This window comes from Pavona decussata, unplaced genomic scaffold (assembly GCF_977016875.1).
Source record: "Pavona decussata unplaced genomic scaffold, jaPavDecu1.1 SCAFFOLD_95, whole genome shotgun sequence".
Lineage (NCBI taxonomy): Eukaryota > Metazoa > Cnidaria > Anthozoa > Scleractinia > Agariciidae > Pavona > Pavona decussata.
Genome location: NW_028145512.1, coordinates 3,284,404 through 3,299,285, shown reverse-complemented (window position 1 = coordinate 3,299,285; position 14,882 = coordinate 3,284,404). Strand labels below are relative to the sequence as shown.

The following is a 14,882-nucleotide window of genomic DNA, read 5'->3' as shown; positions in this document are numbered from 1 at the left end:
GACGTGTGTAACGATACAGTCCACCGTGGGTGTTGATGGTAACAAACTCCTCCCTTGGCTTTAATCATCAAGAGGCAGCTGTTGATATGCATTCTTGAGATCCAGTTTTGTGAAGAGCTGCCCACCCCTGAATTTGTCAAACACGTCCTCAGGGCGAGGAATTGGGTAGCTGGGAACCTTCAGCTGAGGATTGACCGAGATGGGAAAATTTCCACAGGATCTGGTAGAACCGTCAGACTTGCGTACATGGACCATGGGGGTTGCCCACTCACTGAACTCTACTTTTCTGATTATACCATCTCTCTCCAGGGGATTATATTCTTCCTCAACTGCTTGCTGTAGTGCTTAAGGCACAGTTCTTGCCTAGAAGAATCTTGATGCCCCTACTTTCATCTCCAGTTTAGCTGAAATCCCATTAATTGTCCCCAGTTCATCTTTAAATAGAGCTGAGTGACTTTGAATAGTGGTATGCAATTGTTCAGTGATTGCAGGTGAAACTGAGCTCTCAGAAACAGGAATACTGATTTCAATCAAGACGGATTTCAATGAGCCAATTTCTTCCCATGAGCCAGCCACTACAGTGAGGGGAAGGGTTGTACTGTAGGACTTGTATCTGATATGAACGGGGAACTGCCCACGCATTACAACTTGACGCCGATTTAAGTGTGTCATTCAGAAATGGGAAAAACCGCTGGATTTTGTAGCTTGAAGGCTCTTTTTTAGTCCTTTGGGTATTCACTTCCGGAGCCACCGAAAGCGTGTTGAATAAGTTCGGTTTCATTCATTTGGAAAAAGGTGAGATCTTTTGCATGAGGACCTGACGCGACTTTAAAGAAATGGAACAAGAGCGCAATTAAGCGACAATGAGCGGCAGAGTTTATCGTATGCTTTTGTTCTTGATGTGTGAATGAACTGCATAGAATGACTTGGGACTTCTTTGCATGCATTTAAATTTTTTTTTGCAAAACATTTCCAAGTTCGATATGTATTTATAAAAATAGAGCATTTTGAGAGCTTCAAAATGAGATCTTGAAGGAGGCTTTGTGGTCAATGTAGGCCGAAGTTCGATGTTTGTTTGTTGATCGGCAGTTCGAACTGCAAAGTTAATTTATGCAAAGCCGTCTTCTTCCAGCACGTGTGTGAATTTTTTTTTTATTTGCTTTACATAACACAATAATTACAATATTGAACACTGCTTACACTATTTACAATAAATACCATACTTACAATACTGACAATACTTATTGCTTACGTGTTTGAATTCCCGAAGGTATAATTGCAAGGATTCCTGAATGAAATTCAAGTTCATCCCGAAAACGATGCTTTTTATTTGTATTTTTTTAACAAGACGCTCGATTTGACGGCTGTGAAATGTGGTCAGAATGAGTTTCTGTGGTCGAGATTTCTCAACGTCTTGCCATCTGACAGTTCCGCAGGTGACTGCTCATTCTCGTTTAGATTTTGAATTATTAAATAATTAAAAAATTTGTTTGGTGAACCTCACTTTCTTCTTGAAATAAATCAAATGATACCTGGATTTTTGATATTACTGCGAACGCTGAGCATCCTGAGTTCTTGATATTACTAATAACGGCTGTGTTTACGTTTGATATTTGAGATTGTTCCGATAAGTGCGTGCTAAAGTTTAAAGAGACTATCAAAGAAAAGTTGCAGTCCAACAGCTTTGAAAAGTTTGTTTCGATAAAAATCGAGATATCTCGATTTATGCAAAGTAGGAACTTTTTTATACATGTGCGCTTTATTTTCACTGTTTTTAAACATAATTATCTTAAAATCGGAGACACCCATGAAGCTCAATATACATTCAGAAAGTTTTGCTATCAGGAAAGACCCTTTGACAGAAAAGACAAAGTGTCAAGTTTTATTTTGCCAGAGATATTGGTGAGAAATGCTGGAATAAACAAAATCACCCCGTAAAAATTGATTCATTATTTACGTGAAAACGCTCTTACAGATTTTTTTCTAATTTCGCCTACAAGTTGTCTAGATTGAGCAGTTTAAATCCTTAAAGTTTCGTCATAAAGTGTCTGACTAGATTTCGAGATAATCGACAATGTTTAAAATGAGAGGCTATGCGCTTCCGTTGCTATGGTAATAATAATAATAATAATAATGTTTATTTCTTATATTGCGCAGTCTAACATGCTAAGATATGATCGCATTACAAAATCTTAATATAAAGTAATGAATGGCTAATCTAAATAATAACAACAATAATAATTTACAATCTCCGGAAAAAAACAATAAAATTAAAATATGAGTTAATAAGAGAACTAATAAAAAGCTAATTTAAAAAGATGTGTCTTTAGTAAAACTTTAAAAGTATTCAATGATTGGCATTGTCTGATTTCCAAAGGGAGTCGGTTCCATACTTTGGGCGCGACATTTTCAAACGCCCTATCCCCTAGTGTCTTTTTTGTTCTATAGGTATTATCCATTAGAAGTATGCCCCGGTGTGATCTCAACTGGTACCGCGAGCTGTCATTGATTTTTATCAAGTCTAAAAGATACTGTGGTGCGACGCCATAGATACATTTGTGAACTAACATTGCCATCTTGAATTCTATTCTGTGGGTAACCGGAAGCCAGTGCAGGTTGATCAATGATGGTGTGATATGATCATACCTGGATACAGTACATACCAGCCGAGCTGCCGCGTTCTGTAGGCGTTGCAGCTTACCAAGATGAACAGCAGGCGTACCATATAATAGCTGTTGCTTGGAAACCGATGAGAAAATTAACTTTGATCATATGTTGAAATGATGATGTAGTATGAAGGAGATCAAAGTTTATCTTGTATGCGAGATTGTAATTTCAAAACTTCCATCCTAAGTCCAAAAAAACCGCCTCGAGCCTCCTTAAGGGGTATGTTCTTGAAGAACTTGTAGGTTTCTTCTGAAATAATCATATTACCAGTTCCTGTGTCATGTTCCATCAAAACAGACTGATTGTTCAATTCAATGGCAACTTCAATGCCATGTTGACCAACAGAAATTGATTAAAGGGATATGGAGAAAGGGTCAGTAGAGTCATCAGGTGCCGGTGACTCAGTCACTGCATGCACTTGGTTGGATTTGACCATGCAATCTTCACCAATTTGGCTCACTGTTATGACAAGAAAAGTTTCTGTACTTACAATTGGAGCATGGGTGTCCCTGCTTACTTCAACTCAAGCAGGACGGTTTGTGCTGAGTGGCTGAGAAAGATGGTGTTTTGACTGGACGCTTTTCATTTCCCTTCAGAGGAGGCTTGGGAGACTTGTTGTAGCGGTCGCCTGGGGCTTTGTGTAACTTGTGCACATGGTCAGAATTGGAACCCTATCGACTGAGGCGAGCAATATCCTTCACCGCTGCTTCTAAATCTTGAACAATTTGTAGAGCTCTTTCAAAATTGATGTCTTCCATAGGCAATCGCTTCTGGATGGCTGAACTACGAAGACCACAGACAAATCTGTCTCATAAGGCTTTGTTCAAGTGATTACCGAAGTTGCACGTGGTTGCAAGACGCTGGAGTTAGGTTGCGAATTTGGAAACGCTTGTGTTTTCCCGATTGTATAAAGCTGTGAAACGGTATTGTTCAGAAATAACCAACTTTGTCAGAGCAAATTGACTCTTTAAAATGGTTGTTAAGTCAGCATAGGACTTTGAAGAAGGAGACGCCAGTGAACACAGGTCTCAAAGAATGTCCTAGGTTTTCCCGCCGGTAACAGAAATCAATATGGCTCGATGTCAATGTGACATAGTTGAATTAGCTTCGACTTCATTCGCCATGAAATGTTACTTGAGCCGTTCCAAGTAGTGGTTAATGTTGGTAGTCTTCAGATTGAATTCCTCAATCTTCCCTAAGCTTGCCATAATTGAGAGTCCTCGTTGCCAGAAATGTTATGTTTTGGAGCGGGAAAACAACATGAACACGACCAAGATGGCTGCACATGAAAGACTGATTATTAAGCATGCGTGCATGGAATAACCGCTGTACGTAATGACTACCTGTCACTCACCTCCAGTTACACAGAGCTAGATCCTACGTTACGGGATAAACAAGAACAATCTTCTGAAACTATACCCTATGCCCTTTTAACACAACACGTGAAGTTAAAATCGTGATGTTTCAATTTAACATAATCCACAACACTATCTATAACTAAGAATAAGTTAAGGATAGCCAACCTTGGAACATGTGATCTCTGTTACCTATGGAAATGTGACACCCACACCCTACAGCACATGCTAGTTCACTGCCCCTATGTACAACACTTCTGGCACCTATTTTGCATATGGTGGCAAACCAACACAATGAATTACCTAAATCGTACCCCAGTGAAAATTGCAGTGCTTGTTAACTGCAGTATTCTTGTAGCAAAGTATTTTTTAAAGTGTTTCCTGTCAGAAGAACCACTGAACTTTCATCTCTTTAAATTAGGGCTACATGAACATGCCCTAACCGAAGATTGATTGGCTTTAAAAACATCAAAAGTGACAATTTCAGTAAAGCATGGCAGCCCTTCAGTTCTCGGTTCACTTATAATGAGGCCTTCGTGCATTACGCTGGCTACAAAATGTAATTTACTCAGTGTCCGTACATAATTGTTTAAATCGCATTGTAGTATATCAGGACTCCTTGAACTGTACCTTTGTTGTATTTTTCATATGCATCATAATTATTTTGTATCTTATTTGTCAGTTTTATAGTTCTGTATCTCTCACGCACGTCTTATGATTACTGCAATAGTAATAGCAGGCTTTGTGTGTATGGGACACCTTTAATGTAAGACTAATGTATAATTAGGCAATTATTAGGCAATCAAAGTATCATGGGTATTGTTAGTATGGCAAGTAGTGTTGTATTATATTTAAGTAAATAGTCAAGGTACTGTAAGTGTTGTAAGTAGTGTAATTGTTAGTACTGCAAGTATAGTATATAAGCATATATTGTAAAAATTGTGAGTACTGTAATTATCGTAGATAGTGTAAGTGTTTAGTATTGTTACATTCTTGGCATCTTGGGCTGGTTTAGAGGAATATACCTGGTTTTTTTTTTTTTTTTCATTTAAGTATGGTGGCTAGTAATACGAATGAATGTAGTTTTGTGCAGTTTATAGCTATGCGGATAAAGGAGATCTAATAGCATGTGTTATTCAGGAATTTTTCAAAAAGAAAACTGGGGCTAATCACAAATTCTTCAGAGAATTGAGCTCCAATTAAGTTTCAACGTTGTTATGCATTTTAAAGCGTTTAAGAATGTCTGCTGCTTAATTACCTCTGAAAAATGCGTGGTTGTACCCCAATTTTCTTTTTGGATTCCAATATACCTTACATCTTCCTTTTCCACATAGTTACAAACCATTCCGAAATACGTTATGTAAATAGGAGGTATCGTCCTTAAACGTTTTAAAATTCGAATGATTCAAAAATTTACTGACAAGATCCTTGATCCCCAATCCTTTTTTTCCAGGAAACCTAAAGTTAATGGTTAATTGTAGCAAAAGCAAAGACCAACATGTAAGACCTTATCAGTTGGTAAATGGCATGTACCAATTTGAAGAATAAGTATTATCCCAGTCCTTCAAATCTCTTCAAAATAGCGCGTACCACTTTCGGAGTGATTATATTGCGGTACCATCCCTTCAAAATGATGCAGTTGATTTACAGACTGGCTGGTAATGCCGCGACCAGTTCCGGCAAATGGAAAACACTCAGACTACTATAAGGAAAACGTTTGTGAAAGTTTGTGGAAACCCTGCTAGTTTACGCCAAATTGGTCTATTTATATAATGTAGCATTCACTGGTTAGAGCAATACAAGACAATTTAGTTATAAGCCAAAAGGATTATACATAATAATTATAATGATTTAGTTAAGATGATAATTTTATTCGAACTGTTTTCCAGCTGAAGCTTCCCCTTTTCAGAAGCCTTGTGATCTATGATGGTTTCAGGGCCTTAAACGTAATTTGTCAAGTTATTATTCTTCCTTTATTCAGTAGGGGTTTAAATTAATAATTATTTTTAATTATCCATTCTTTGACAGTCACACATAAGAAAAAAACATAAAAACAAAAAAATGATGCTTCAAAATAATTGTAGATGGTCGCCATGCTTGAGATCAAAATTCGGAACTGTTATCAGATCGTTAGGCTTAGTAAACTATTTCATATATATGTCAATAGGTCAAATATTTAACTCAATTAAAAAATTCAACAGTTTTAGAAAACCATAGAATAAAGATTACAAGAAATTAAAGTTATCAGCTGTAAAACTTACACTGCATTACATAGATGTCAGGTGCCACAGCTGTGAGTTACTGTATGGATCAACACAATAATTATTACCAATACAACTTACAGTGGAAACGTAACTTGTTATTAACATTTTTTATGGATTTGGACGAAAAGAACAATGGAGGACTTGAAAAAAAGGAAGTACAAGGAGTTCCTTGATGGTATCAGCCACACCTTTCAGTTTTTCCCCTGTGTTGAGATTTTATTGAATGCATAATTCTGTGGGATCTACAAAAATTACCGTCTTTTGCACTGACTCACATCCATAGATACATACACATTAACAAAAATCAGAGGCGGACCTTGTAAGATGGGTCATATTTTGGTTTACCTTATCAACTCAAATCATCAGTGTCATAAAGTATCTGGGAGAAAGTGACGTGGTAATCAATCACAATTCCTTGATTTGCTCTGGGGAGGGGCTAACACTCAAAAATACCTTTAAATGCTGGAAATCCCTTTAATGGTGATTAAATTACCTTTATGTTATAAACTCTGTTGATAACACCAAATAATTGTTTCCACTCCCCCACCAATCTAGCACCAGTTTCTTTGGAAACTATGCAATCATGTAACTCTCTTGGCTCTTTGTGATACACCCAATTCATAAAAATTGCTCCTTTCAATTAGGTGTCTGTCTGATTTGCACAACTACTTAAATTGCAGGGCCATTGTTTTTGATAGTTGAGTACTGTCCACATGGAAATTTGAGGGACTTTCTTCGCAATAATCGACCCTCTGTGCTAGAACTCAAACAGGACATGGGAGCGCCATTAACTTTTAAAGACCTTTTATCAACTGCATATCAAATAGCTAGAGGGATGAGTTACTTGGCATCGAAAAAGGTAATTCCTGTGTAATGTTTAATTTATAATTTCAAAACTGATATATTTACTATTACTATTTACTATAATTTTTACTTTTGATTTAATCAAAGGCAGCAATTGGTGACACTGGCACTATTTAAGAGCGGCTTGCTGTAACTATCAACTATCGCCATGCAAGATAGAAAAATTCGATTTTCTCAAACTTTGCCATATTAAGAGCGGCTGCCTGTAAGGATCGAGAATTCGCCATCAATGACCAATTTGGCGAATCACTCATACTCGGTCCAAAAATACCCTTAGGTGAACTATTTTCAAAAATCATATTTAAGTTCCAGCGACTTTTTAATTTTGAGAGATTCGCAAAAATTTGAAAATGCGGTCAAAGTGCTGTTTTTCGGCCGACTGAAGGTTCAAAATAAGGTGCGCAAACGAAGCACTGCCAAATGCTTAAAATAACTTTAGTTGAAGTCAAACTTTACACAAACTATGAACAACTATTCTTGTTTATTGTCCACTACTAAACATTTTCAAATCTATTCGTTTTGTGATTCTACCGGGCGCTTTATAACCACCTTTGTAGAGCGCTAAAAATGGCAGCAAAATATAGGTAATATTGAATGGCACAAAAGCGTTCCTGGTACCTCAGTTTTCGATAATTTTACTTTACAGCCTTAACAAATAGTTATTTTATTTTGTTTAAAAACATTCACCATGCCAAGTTTCAAGCTCAGATTCGCAACGCTTCCCTCTGAGAAAATCGGATAACTCTGGCAATGTGTTCGACTCAATAACACAAGATTTATCGACAAAGTGGAAGCTAATTAACTCTAATAAGGCCAGAATCCAAAAAATAAACTAAAGTCTTGTTAATTTGTACTCTGACCCTGAAGATATGTCCACTATCATGCGTACAACAATCACAGAGGTGTTTTTTCCTCTCGAAAGTCTAAATTTGAAATGAAATTAGAATAAACATTTTAAAAACTGTATAAGATCGACATGAAATTGCTTGCAACCATGAACCAATTAATATTAAAGATATTCTTATGTTGAGTGGTAATGTAAACATGCAATTCGTTGCTTCTCAGTTGAGAGATGTAAAAAGATTTGCTAATGCTTTTTCAAATAATCAAAATGACAGAGTTACATTGTAATATTAGCAATTGCAAACACAAATTCCATTAAATAAGTAAGAAACGAGAGGTGATTGTCCGATCCACAACAATGGTAGCAGATTTATCGCTTAAATTAAGCTTTATATCTTTTGAAATAAATCCTCACAAAAAAATAAGCACATACCCAAAACCATGAATCCACTGAAACCATTCAACTACTATAAGCATCAGATGCCAATTGAATCCACATCATTTTTCTTCATAGCCAGTATCACCTGCTTTTTTAATCTTCGGGTTGAAAATAGTTGCTCGAGCTTAGAATCGCGTTTGCGACAAACGACAAAGCGTGAGATTCTGCATTTATGTTTTCTCGAAAAAAAAAAAAGAGTACATAGATGAGAATAGTGCAAAATAATTGTGGCCTTTGATGCTAATGCATACAACTCAATTTTTTTCTGAGAAATTGAAGACATTGAGCGGGAAACGTAGGATAAATATAGTCACGCAGTCATTTCTGTCCCTTGCCGTAATGCAATCTTTCTGTCACGCAACGCCAAACCATCGGGGTAGGTACTGACATTATCTAAACCATACTTATTTATTTAATTACTTCAACCTTAGTAACATCTAAACTTAATCAAACAAAATACTGTACGAAACAACTAGCTTGGGCGAGACTGGAATTTATATTTCTAATTGAGGAAGGAAGGTAGACAATTTTTTGCCGTAAGAATTTTTCTCCCAAAGTGACACCCATGTAGAAATCTTTTTAAATCTATGTAGGATTTTTTTCATCGTCATAAATTGCAGCCACAGAGGTTTCGCTTTTCTTTTTGAAATTGGCCATCCTCCCGAAACTCTGAAAAAAATGTAATTTCATCCCTAATTCCATATAGCAGGGGGAGGGGCATGGAAGGGGGGGGGGGGGGTTTGAGCCCCCCTCAGAAATTTAGGAAGTGTGAAAAACAATGTGTCAAAAACGACTAATTAAAAAAAGATAATGTGCACCAATCAATCTTGAATAATCCAGTTTCGAATTCATCAAGACCGCTGGATATAAAGACAAAAGACGCATTTGCACAGGGTAAGCCTCAATCTGAAGTAAAATATTCACAAATACCAATGAGAAGATGAACTTTTTCGCAACTCTGTGTATTGTTTTATTTTAGGATTCAGCACTTTCTTTCTAAGATTTGGGAATATTTTGCTTCAGGTTGAGGCTAACCCTGCATAAATGTGTCTTTTGTCTTTTTATCCAGCGGTCTTGGTGAATTCAAAACAAGAATTATTATTATTATTATTATTATTATTATTATTATTATTATTATTATTATTATTATTATTATTATTATCTATTACTATCTATATGCACAGTATAAGAAAGCACCACAGGGCGCGTAGCGTAACCTGTGAGCCAAGCAAAACTTAAAATAGCACGTGAATAAATCAATAAAATATATATTCATACATAAAAAATATAAAATATTTATTATAAAATAAATGAAATAAATATAAAAAATAAAAATAAAATAAATATAAAATATTATTATTATCATCATCATCATCATCATCATCATCATCATCATCATCATCATCATTATTATTTCAGGCTAATTCTCCTGCGGACGGATTCTTACTGCCCGATTACCAAGTTCACTGTAAAAGAGAAAGGAAAATTTATCGTCGTCTTTTTACTTCCTCCTTCAAACGTAAAATTAGTCAATTTGACGTGGTAGTCCGCGTACAGTGATGGCAAAGGAATGTACCAAAAAGTGTGATGCAGGTGCAAAGTTATTGTTTTGCTCAGTAAATCTACTCCTTCTTTTTTCTCGTCTGTTTTTTGAGTGATGGGGGTGGGGGGTATAGCTTGTTTAACCAATTTGCTTGCCCCCCCCCCCCCCCAGTTGTTTTAGCCTTGCTAAGGCCTGCAGTTCTTATGGACTACTTCCAGCACGTGCACTTGCTAGTGATGTCCAGGTATGTGAAGAGCCAGGTATGGGGCCTTTTTGTGGATGGGTGAGAGAGGAATATTGAGGCCCAGGTCTTCACACGCACGCAGCAACGGATGCCAAAGTCGGTCCTTTGGCGTGGGCTTAAGGTATGATGCCTTTGTTTCACTGTGAAATCACCTGAAAACATTTTTTGGCAACTTAGAATAAATTATCTCTACCAAGTGAGATGGAAAACAAACACAGGACGCCTTTATGTTTGTGCTATTACAAAAGTACTAATTACCAGCTCTAGGTAACAGCAACTTCATTTTAGTTCAGTCGTATGCCCTCATCGGTACTGAGTTTAAGACTCGCAAAGTTCCCTGTGGTATCTTTCGGACAATCCTTGAGAGCAACACATTCAAAGTGAACCGGGCAATCACTAAATCGTCCGCAAGGAGTAGTCTGACTGAGTAGGATACTATAGCTGCAAAGAGCCATTACTCACACATTACTTTTTAAGATGCCAGAGAATAATCATCCTGGAATTTTTGAGTAATAATAATAACCAATAATCAATGGTTAATAATGGTATGTATTTGTTTTGCTTTCTACTCTACAAATATTATAAAACAGGCATTTCTGAGGAATTGGCAAATTGTTTTGTTTATTTGTGATTTATCTTCCTTTTCAAATTACATGCGTACGACTTCAAGCTCCTGCTCACCGCTATTTTCAGCTTGGTCAAATAAAATACACTGTATGGCTTTATATGTAAACTTAGTTTATTTCGTGTCCTAACGAATTAAGATATTTCTCTAAGACTTTAATTAAAACCTCCAACAATTCACAGCATTTGTTTCCTTTGAAATGTAAGCCCAAATGTAAATAATACTTGCCGACAGGTGAATAGCTAACCGTGGTAAACATGGCGAGATATCCAACTGCAATTTGCTTTTCCAGGATAACAAAAACCTCAGGGTATGTTTATTTTACACTATGGGGAAAGTTTTTTAACGTCGAGTGACAAATTAACAAGACTGAAGTTTATTTTTGGAAATAGGCCTAATTGGAGTTAATTAGCTTCCATTTTGTCGATAAATCTTGTGTTATTTGAGCCGAACACATTGCCAAATTATCCGATTTTCTCAGAGGGAAGCGTTGCGAATCCGCGCTTGAAACTTGGCATGGTGAATGTTTAATAAGTATATGTTAAGGCTGTAAAGTAAAATTATCGAAAACTGAGGTACCAGGAACGCTTTTGTGCCATTAAATATTACCTATATTTCGCCGCCATTTTTAGCGCTCTACAAAGGTGGTTTTTAAGTGCCCGCTAGAATCACAAAACAAGTAGATTTGAAAATGTTTAGTAGTGGACAATAAACAAGAATAGTTGTTCATAGTTTGTGTAAAGTTTGACTTCAACTAAAGTTATTTTAAGCATTTGGCAGTGCTTCGTTCGCGCACCTTATTTTGAACCTTCAGTCGGCCGAAAAACGGCACTTTGACCGCATTTTCAAAGTTTTGCAAATCTCAAATTAAAAAGTCGCTGGAACTTTTAAGTGGCACTTTCCCTAAGAACGGTCCACCGCGTTTTGGGTCGAAAAAAAGGTTGGCCCTCAAACTTTGCCCACTAAATCATCTTGGGTCATAAGTAAATGAAATGAGTTTAGTTTTCGGATATACGTTAAAAAGGATTTTTTACAGGCCACAACAGTCAGAGCGTTCGAGGACCTAAATTTGAGCGTGGCGAAAGTATGAAGTTGCATAAAATTGAAGAGCTCGCTGCTCGAAAACCACGAGACGCCTCAAAAATTCATTATAATTCCTACGTCAAGTGTTCCTTCAAAGGTATGAAATGCATGTTTATTTTGATTTGTTTTAATTTTTAGGTTCACAAAAATTAATATTATTAACCCTCGTTAGAACGCTTTCTGAAAACCGGTGAAAGTACCCTGTCTTTGCCGGCATTTATTTAACAAGTCCAGACCGAGCCATTCTAAATTCCAATTGAACTTTGCTAAACAGATGTTAGGAAGCATATAAATATAAAAATACGTTGCGCTTTTTAGCTTCCTTGACCACAGCGACTTCGCACTTTTGGTGCTTTTTCGAATGTGAAACCCGCATTATGCAAATGAGGTTGTTGATCAAATTCAAATTGTTGTAAATCAAAACATTCTTAATCGCTAAATTTCATCATTCTAAATTCACTGCACCAAAAAGCACACAAATATAAAAGCAAAAACGGTTTTACCCGTTGAAAAATGCCTAAAACCTGATGAATTATTTAGTCCTGATCTCTGAATGCTATGTAAAAAAAATTGTAAACATTGAATATGCTAATTGCGTTGTGTGGTAAACTTAGTCCTATATAAAGAGATCTTTCTTCTCGCTGTTTTCTACTATCGATTTTAATTTTTTTGAAAAGTGCTTTTGAAAAATTTGTACACGTTTTTAGTATCAAAAACTTAAAGAATTAATTCAGCTTTAAATGGATGGGCACACACTGTGATATGACCTGCATTGAAATCGACGACACTTGACCTTTTTTTAAATCAATGTTGTGTTACACTCTGGGTTATTTCTTGATTGCCTTTTTATTTGGTAAATGGCTATTAAAAGGACAATGCTAACAAGACCATCTTATTTTTCCCTGATCTACGAGCAACGTACAGAATGATTTGATGAAGAAAGTTTTGTTTTGCTGGATATGGCATTTTAACGACATGACTCCCGCACTGAAGCAGGTCATAGGTCAAGGTCTTCTAAACTTCTCAGTTTACTTCCTGATTTTCTCTAATATGATTCCATTCACCTCCGCTATGAATACATTGTTACATTTTATTCTCATACAAGATAAGCAATATTCAACACCTTACAATTAAAGCTTACTGGCGTGTAACTAGTAACTTCTGGAATCTGAGATCTGAATTTGACTTGCTCAATTTACATGAGTAATGACGCCGCCCAACAATTACACAATCCTACCTTGTAACAGTGAAAAAGCGAGAGATATAAGCAAATAAAATATCTTTGGTTTCTGTTCTTGTCGAGTTTAAAATATGGACATCCTATGGAGAAGATGGCTTTTTCGGTATTTTTGGGCTCAAATTACCTCATTAATGAGAAGTTGTTCTCTTTCACTTTCGAAGCTTTATTTTTCTGAACAGCCATATTGATAATCACTTTATATTTGGCCTGGCGAATACAAGGACCTACAAACTTGGACAAAATAAAGGAAGAAATTAGTCCCCCATCATCCCCTCTAAATCAGTCAGTACGAATTCGCGTACAAAGCAAAACGTGCCATGTTTCCATCACTGAAAAAAAAAAGGGGAGAAAGGCTGGTTGTCCAAGATTGTAGCTATCAATATGTTTGTTGAGACTCGCAATGCGTGCCAAACAAAAAAGCCCAAAAGCAGACACTGAAAATGCCGCTCTATTTGATGCAATAGTCATGTCTTTTTAACGCGATAGCCGTTTGTAGAGAGACAGGCGTAAATGGGGTCTGCAGTATGGAGTAAAAGATTCTTGACACAATGGCAGGGCCGTCACTCATGTTGTTATTATGATTTATCTCATGACAAATATCATCAGACATAGTAATGTTCATCTTATTGCGGGGATTTCTTTCCTCATGGTAACAAATTATGAACCAGGTTGCATTCATAAGTATCGAGATTTTAATAGGTGCGCGCGCCAAGTTCTTTTCTCTATGCGAAAGGTTAAAGACGATCTTATAGTCCGGTCTTTCTCTATATACCTACATTTGTTGGTAGATATTTCACAAAATAACTCACCTTGCGCCTGAATTGGATGTTTGAACAGATTCCTTTTCCGAAGTTGCATGTAAGATCTAAGGCGTATCTTTCACGGAAGCATTGTGTTGGTTGCGACAATTGTTGCAAATATCGTATTTGGTCAAAAAGAAAGTCAAATTACTCAAGGAAAGTTCTAGAACTGACTTCGGACTTATTTCTCATTTTCGGGCTACTGCGCTACGCAGTCTAAGAAGCATATGTGAAAGTACCTCATGAACATTCTTATCGGGGGATTTTGCAGTACAATTTCGTTTTGATACGCAATTTTTTTTGTTGGGGGGGGGGGGTGGCCTTAACCCCCCCAAAAAACGATAAAATTGGACAATTTTTATTATAATCACAGAGAACTTCGCGTATTCGAGAGGGAGAACTTATTCGAGCATTTATGGCATTTTAGTGGACTGCCTGTCAACCAGCTTGGAGTAGTTTTAAAATTACACTTACACAAAAACAACACCACAACAATATACTTTACTGATGCTCCTTAATGCATGTGGGATTCAGCTGGGGATTTGATTCTCCTTCACTAGGAGGAGAGCTCGTGTTGAATTTTCAGTAATAATGACTTTGAAATAATTACAGAAACAATGAGGCATTACACTAGAAATATCATCTATAACAAAAAATGATGGTTAGAAGCTTTAGCATTTGCGGCATAGGGCCTAGAGTAAAACTCTCAGAGCAAGGACCTTCAAGCTATGAATAGCAACAGAATGGCGTCAACAAAGCAGGGAAATTTAATACTGAACGAAAAAATTAGTAATGAAGATAGGTTCCTTTTAAAAAACCTAAATACTGTTTAGCAGACAGACTAATTTGCATTAAAATTCCCCGCAAAGTATCTAAAAATCGGGACAGAATAATTCACAAATTTTAGGCATTTTA

At 36.5% G+C, this 14,882-nt stretch overlaps 1 protein-coding gene and 1 pseudogene across 2 annotated transcripts in view; one reads left to right on the top strand and one right to left on the bottom strand.

Annotated features, from left to right (window-relative positions):
• LOC146473152 (uncharacterized) overlaps window positions 1–14,882 on the bottom strand; it is a 489,085-nt pseudogene that overhangs the window by 36,207 nt on the left and 437,996 nt on the right.
• Window positions 1–14,882, top strand: part of LOC146473178 (fibroblast growth factor receptor 2-like) — an 89,354-nt gene that overhangs the window by 36,674 nt on the left and 37,798 nt on the right. For both annotated transcript variants that reach the window (XR_014866474.1, XM_085118845.1), the window contains exon 4: window positions 6,967–7,145. Coding sequence is in view for 1 of the 2 variants with exons in the window: in XM_085118845.1 (XP_084974971.1) it covers window positions 6,967–7,145 (179 nt within the window). In the remaining variant the exon portion in view is untranslated. The remainder of the gene's footprint in view (window positions 1–6,966; window positions 7,146–14,882) is intronic.